Source organism: Mytilus edulis, chromosome 4 (genome assembly GCF_963676685.1).
Source record: "Mytilus edulis chromosome 4, xbMytEdul2.2, whole genome shotgun sequence".
NCBI classification, from domain to species: Eukaryota; Metazoa; Mollusca; class Bivalvia; order Mytilida; family Mytilidae; genus Mytilus; species Mytilus edulis.
The window spans coordinates 42,497,577-42,504,468 of record NC_092347.1 but is presented as its reverse complement, the minus strand read 5'-3'; the positions used below and the strand labels follow the sequence as shown (position 1 = coordinate 42,504,468).

The following is a 6,892-nucleotide window of genomic DNA, read 5'->3' as shown; positions in this document are numbered from 1 at the left end:
TATGTAAACTTCCGTACCATTTCCTTCCATTCATGATCATTAAATTGAACTGTAAAATATTTCTTGGTACCTTCTTAATTCCTTTATAAGTCTGATGTATTACATAATTATGATAATAACTGTTGTGAGCACAGGATTCACTGCACACTTTTAAAGTTCTGCTTCATCAAACATTAAAATGTGAACTTAAGTTTTGAGACATGTTTTTATCGACACGATTGGGATTTTTGTATATTAGAACATGGTTTATCTATTAGTTGAAAATGCGGCTTTGAACTAGCTTTCAGTACCTACGAGCATTCGTTGTTCAATAATGTGTGTCTTTGTGTTATTATTTCATGTGATAAATTGTTATGTTGGTACACCACTGTAACAATGAAGGAGGAAATGAGGAGGGTTAGTTGGATGAAAGTGGAGAGGGGTATGTGGAGCGCAAACAGACATGTTTATGCGGCATGGGCTTTGATCATTGTTGAAGCATCAATTTAAGGGGCATTTAATATCTTAATAAAACTATTCTTATTTTAGATAATATATATTGTTATCTGATATTGGACGAAAGATGTTGCCCTATTATGTAATTATGTAATACAAGTTACGATCATTTGAAAACACATATTTAACAGTTTAATGTTTTTTATTTAAATGTTTAGTTGCCTTTTTCAAATATTTTCTCTTAAAGAAGCTGTGGTTCCCTCGGTTTTGGTTTGTGACCCAAATTTGGTTTCATCGCGTAACCGATTTACGACTCTTAACAAAAACAAACACGAGATCTCGTGCATGAACAGTCTAAGCATTTTACTAAGCACGCATCACACGCTGTGAGAATCTACAACAGTCAGAATGTCACAATCAGGAATAGGACACAATTGTTAAGATTCGTATAATACGACTTTTCTTATGCCTGACGATTGAAGACTGTGAAAACATGTCTCCAATGATTTCAGATACAGACATATCGTTTCAGTCAACCAATGCGTGATGGCGATCGAAAAACTTACAAAGTGTTATATTTTGTTGAGTATAGCATAACTTTGTTTGGACAGTTCTTTGTCTAAAGTGCACACTCGTGCAAATGGAGCAATAAAGTTTAAACATGCCTGAGGGTAACATATCAAGTAAGATATGTTAACGCCTAACGATTGAGCAAATGGTATGGTGCTGTTGAGAAATTGGAAGTTTACAGTTGAAAATGTTATCATCACATTGATAACCTCGAGTTTGAAGTCGTCTATCTGTTTCAATACCGATATCCTTAATGACAAGTTTTATAGGATATATGTGATCCGAGCACTGGGTTATAAGTGACAGGAAATCGTCAATTAATCTGAAAGTGTAGCTAACAAAAGACAATTTTTTTATTGTCTTTGAGAAGGTTTCATATCTATGTAAACTGGACTTGTCTCCTTTTTATTTTGTGCTCAGCTTATAATGAATAATCTTTAAAAAAAAATTCTAACTCATTTACTGAGCTATTGTATGTATGACAGTATCTAAACATTGAATTAAATTAACTAATCGTAGATAACAGGGTAGCAATTTTGTACATACGCTAGACGCACGTTTAGTCTACAAAAGACTTACCAGTGACGCTCGAATATACAAAAGTTAAATAGCCAAAATAAAGTAAGAAGTTGAAGAGCATTGATTACCAAAATTTCCTCAAAGTTTTGCCAAATACAGCTTAGGTAATCTATTCCCGATGTAGAAAAGCCTTAGTATTTCAAAAATTCAAAATTGTGTACTGTAACAGTTAATTCATGACTATGACCATATCAATGATAATTCATGTCAACACAGAAATGTTGACTACTGGACTGGTGAAAAGAAGAGATGTGCACAAGCTTTCAGAGATGTAAAATATGTTTTTTATTTACAAAATGTACTTTGTCAAAACGGTCTGAAATCTGTGTTTCCAGATGAATGATTCAAAAAATGTTGTACAACAAAGTAAAGTTATGTCAACAATTCGCACCAATGCGTATCAGAGCTTCATAAAAAGAAGATTCAAAGTTATGTTGCCGAAAAAAAGCTTGCTGCAAATCAACTTGTGACATTTTTACAATTGCAGTTTTGATAGATGATTGTTTTTATGACTTCGTTTATAGTATATCATAATTGAAATAACGACTGAACAAAACCTTTAAATCAAAAATGTGTGAGTAAGAATAAACCCAAAGACACGCCGCAGTATACCGGCTTTTTAATCCAGTTTTTCAAGAAATATGTGAAATACTAAACATTGTCTCAAAATTTAAACATTTTGTAAAAGGTTTAGAAACCAGTAACATGCAAGGATTTTTCGAACATTTTTATTTTATTTCGAGCCGATTTGTTTTTTTTGAGACAAAGTTTTGTTTTTTTTATATTGTAAAAAGGTTCCAATTAATTTTTCGGGGGTTGAAAATCAACAAAAATGAATTTCAAGTGGATACAAAAAATTACCGAACCTGCCTATTTTTTTAATGTCATTGTTAAGATTAAACGTCACACACAAGGCGATTTACGGTCAGCCAACTTTTTTACGTCAATGAATTTTATCACAGCTGCAGTATGAAAAAAGTACACACGGTTGAATTACCTGTGACATAAAGCGTTGATTTTTTTTTTTTTTTTTAGATGAACTATAAAAGTGATTCTCATAATAATAAAGAACCTACAAGACAGTATGGAGGAGAAAGAGACACGATGAACACAGGGGGTGGAGTATCAGAACAAGGTGCTCCTATTAAAATTGAAAGGACACAAGCATTTGGAAGGCCATTCCGCCTAGGAATGTTATATGGTCGAGTTCATGATACAATAATTCCTGGTGAAACAGTACTCACAATGGTAGACATGGAAAAACATATATACGAAAAGAAGAGACACGGGTATGTTCTAGTCTATTTTATCTATTAGATTCCAGTTTTAAAGCTGCAAGTTCCCCCTCAGTGATACAGGTTAATAAATATGATCTGTATTTTACCTTGACTTCTGAAGAAATTTGATAATATTACAAACGTAAACTGCAAAATTCATAAACTTATCAATACCATCCATATAATTAATAATGTGTTTCTAATGTATTCATGTATATGAATATTCCATTTAAATCAATATTTCTTCGCATATGAAAGAATTGACACCATTTCTGTGCCTTCCTGATCAGTAGAACCAGGGAAAATAAACGGAGATAATATGTTGTCATCTCACACTTCTTTATTGATTATATTTTATTAAATGTCTCTGTTACAAAACTGCACATGCACTGAGATATAGTAATAATCGTTGACAAGACGAAAGAGTAAAATACATTTTGGTACTTTTATTTCATCCAAATTTGAAACAAATAATATTTTCATAGATTCCATGTGCTTTTCTTTCTTTTCTAATAGTTTACCAAAAGATCTTTCCATATTTATTTTTTATTGTTCTGGACATTTGTTTCTATTTCTGCTACTTGAAACGCATTAACGATTAGTGTTTGTTTCGCAAAATATCGGAAAGATCATCGATAAAGGGACCGGAATTAATACAGAACCCTTCACCATTAGGACTGAATCAATTATCTTAACAGAGTGAAATATATGTAAAAAAAATAACCTCTTCATATACAGTTTTGACGGATTTCACTCTGTTACGATAAATTGATCAGTCCTTAGGGTTGTGGAAACCCTTGCCGAATTTGGAAAAACTACACTATTATCATTATTATCAATATTATTGTTGTTGCTGTGATTGTTTTCGAAATATGTGAGATAACTTTTTCATACAGGTTTCACAAATATTTCTTAGATGATCTCATGCTTCTATTAGACATATAAGATATAAATTTTAAAGTCAGGTCAATGAATAACTTGTTTATATTCGTCAAGTTTAGCTTTAAAGTAAAAGGGGCCTTAAAGTAAAGGGCAGAAACAAATTGTCGTAAAAGACATATATTCACAACAAAATGAATATAATGAAAACATTGGTTTGACAAACATAAAATACAATGAATATATGAACACAAAGAAGGGACAAGAGTCAACCATTTGAAGAAGATAAATATCACAGTTTAGGAAATGACAGCATAATTTTTCGTTTAAATATATATTGGGATGCATGTATTTAGTTCATGTTTTAGCACTGTATTTTTACTTTCTTTTCAAGATGTTCCTTCGATGTTATATATGGAGATTCCTTAGAAGATAAATCCAGAGTATTCAATGGTGATGCAAATCTTCAACGCAATACTTTATTTGGAATCCTGTCACTCGGGGGCTCAGGAAAGTTTCTTAAAAGCAAAATTTCATCAAAGAAGCAGTTGCGAGTTACTTTGACAGCTGAATATATTATGATGTATAAAGAATTAGAGATGAAACAATTTCAATCACTTATTTCAAACACCAACACCAGTGCTACACATATAGTTACTGCTATTGAATATGGAACAAATGTAGCATTTACATTTGAAAGAACAATCTCCAATGAGGAAAATGAGTTGGAAGTGAGAGCCGAATTAAAATGAAAGATGAAATTTTTTCCTGGGTTGTTAAAATCTTCAGCAGAAGCAGAACTTACCATGAAAGATATAGACATGCAAGAGGCAAACAAAATATCCTGCAAATTCTACGGTGATATCATACTTCCAGTTAATCCCACGACATATGAAGAGGCTGTCCGAGTCTACAAAGAGTTGCCATCCTACCTCAAAGAGGACGAAGCAGTTCCGGTGACCGTTTGGTTATATCCTATTAGCGAAGGAGTCATGCCAACAAACAAGGTTTTACAGCTAATAAACAAAGAAAAGATGAAGCAGGCAATAGTTGCACTTGACGATCTGCAAAGAATCTATGTTTCATGTGATGACCTTATGTCTTGGGAAGCTTTTATGCATGTTCCTGAAATACAAGCCAAGATCAATTTATTTCGAAGTGATGTCCAAACATATCAGGAGGAATTTCAAGACCTTGTCCTAGTTGAGCTTTTAAAAGAGGATGAATCGTCAAATAACAAAATGTCACAGTGGCTGGTTAAAATCGGCAATATGCAACACTGGTTTTCCCAAAATATTGAATTAGAAATGAATTTATTAAACATTTACATCAAACAAATCAAGAAAGAGCAAATTCAAATACTAAATAAATCTGGTGTTGATGGCAAACTGTTTCAGCATAATCATGTGATCATTTTAGATATTGTTTTACCGTTTTCGAGTGGGCAATATGTCTACAAAGAACCTGACACGAACGCACATTCTACAATACAACAGCGTGCGTCCTCTGTCAAACAGAGTGTAACCAGAATGCAAGCGTACGAACGACATGATACTTCAACATCCACAGATGTAAACAGCTGGTATTCAGATCCCAATATCAAAGCATATATCCGAAAAACAATCAAACGCTTTGTCACTTTAAATTCAAAAAAAGCTATGCATTTTAATTTTTTTGCTACATTCACAGACTGCATTGTACCACATCGTAAAGAATCGTCTTGTATTCATGTAGTATCATATGAAGATGGAAAGGAAACAAAAGAAACCGACTTGTTTTCCACATCATTAGAGGAAGATCGCAGAGAATCACGAATAGATCGCCATTCCAGGAAAGCATTTCCAAAGCAAGTCCAAAAGTGGTAACCGGCGTATCTCTAATTCAAGCGAATAATTGTTTGTGTTGTATAGTAAATTTCCCTATTTAGAATTTTACCAATTTTTAACAGGAACCAAAATTCAAGCAACACAGTTAATTGAATTATTCATTCATAAATATATGTGAATATTCGTGAATTTGAATTAGAAAAATAAAGGATTTGAATAAAATGATATGTCCATAAGACAGCAACCCTATAATAACCAATTGACAATTATGCTTTTCCGCTAGTCGTATAAACCTACGATTTCTAGTGCTTTGACGAATTATTTAACTAAATGAATATAAGTATAAAAAAACACTCACCAATTCATATTCATCTGTATGTTTAACATTCTCAAAAATTCCTCCTCGATCTTGAAAAGAGCTATTCAGTAGATACTTTTTTTTTCTCTCATTGAATCGCAGTGTTTATATATTTTGATCAGTTGCGATAAGACAGAAATGTGTTTGTGCCCAGATTTTGCTCAAAGCAAATACAGGCCAGGTGTTTGAGCTTTCATTTTGCCATTTGATTAGGGAATTTCCGTTTTGAAATTTCCTCGAACAAACTATCCATAGTACAATTTCACACTGCGGGATGTATAAGTACAGAGCCACGTCATATGTATCAAAGAAACATAATATGTATATAGACAAAGGACATAAGCAAGAATACAAAAATGTTTTACAATAGCACAATTACGGGATGTAAAAGTACAGAGCCACGTCATATGTATCCAAGAAACACCAAAAGACATATAGACAAAGCACATTAGTGAAAATAAAAGACAAAAATACCAGAATTATCATAGAACAATAGCGTAATGACGGGATGTACAAGTACCGAGCAACATCAAAAGGATATCAATAAAAACAGAATAAACAGTTAAAGTAATATTCATTAGTACCTTTTTAAAAAACAATTACGAGACGTTCTTTGACATACTCCTGGTTTATTAACTATCTGCGCAGACACTGGTGACGTTTTCCAAAGTATGAGTTGGAGTTGCAAGCTCTGGAATACCGAATACGTTGGGAAATGTATATCCCATATGCAGGTGAAATGGTACATTGCTAGGTGGAGGAAATTGATAATTTCAAAATCAAATTCGTCACGTTTGTCATAGATTCTCGTACTGAGATGACCATGCATGTCAAATTCGAGGTCTAAAAATAAGTCGAGTGAAGCCGTGTCTATTCTTTCTTTGATTTCGATATCTTGGGTATATATATCAATGGAATCCAATAAAAAAAATGGATTGTTAATGGATAAAACATCATCAATATATCTG

The 6,892-nt window shown here is 32.8% G+C and overlaps 2 protein-coding genes across 2 annotated transcripts; both read left to right on the top strand.

Annotated features, from left to right (window-relative positions):
• The first annotated feature begins 375 nt into the window (after positions 1-375).
• Positions 376-5,811, top strand: LOC139521392 (neoverrucotoxin subunit beta-like). Its single transcript, XM_071314870.1, has 3 exons — positions 376-396; positions 2,620-2,873; positions 4,135-5,811. The coding sequence occupies exons 1-3, from the start codon at positions 376-378 to the stop codon at positions 4,490-4,492; spliced, it is 633 nt and encodes a 210-aa protein (XP_071170971.1). The 3' UTR covers positions 4,493-5,811.
• LOC139521391 (stonustoxin subunit beta-like) lies at positions 4,496-5,605 on the top strand. Its single transcript, XM_071314869.1, has one exon. It carries the CDS (start codon positions 4,496-4,498, stop codon positions 5,603-5,605), a length of 1,110 nt encoding a protein of 369 aa, XP_071170970.1.
• Positions 5,812-6,892: the final 1,081 nt, after the last annotated feature.

What these genes read in the sequence shown, in the direction of transcription:
- LOC139521392 (XM_071314870.1), top strand. Translation starts at nt 376, where the DNA reads ATGAAGGAGGAAATGAGGAGG. An exon ending in TGAAGGAGGAAATGAGGAGG is followed by an intron (nt 397 to 2,619) that starts GTTAGTTGGATG and finishes TTTTTTTTTTAG; the next exon opens with ATGAACTATAAAAGTGATTC. An exon ending in TACGAAAAGAAGAGACACGG is followed by an intron (nt 2,874 to 4,134) that starts GTATGTTCTAGT and finishes TTTCTTTTCAAG; the next exon opens with ATGTTCCTTCGATGTTATAT.
- LOC139521391 (XM_071314869.1), top strand. Translation starts at nt 4,496, where the DNA reads ATGAAATTTTTTCCTGGGTTGTTAAAATCTTCAGCAGAAGCAGAACTT.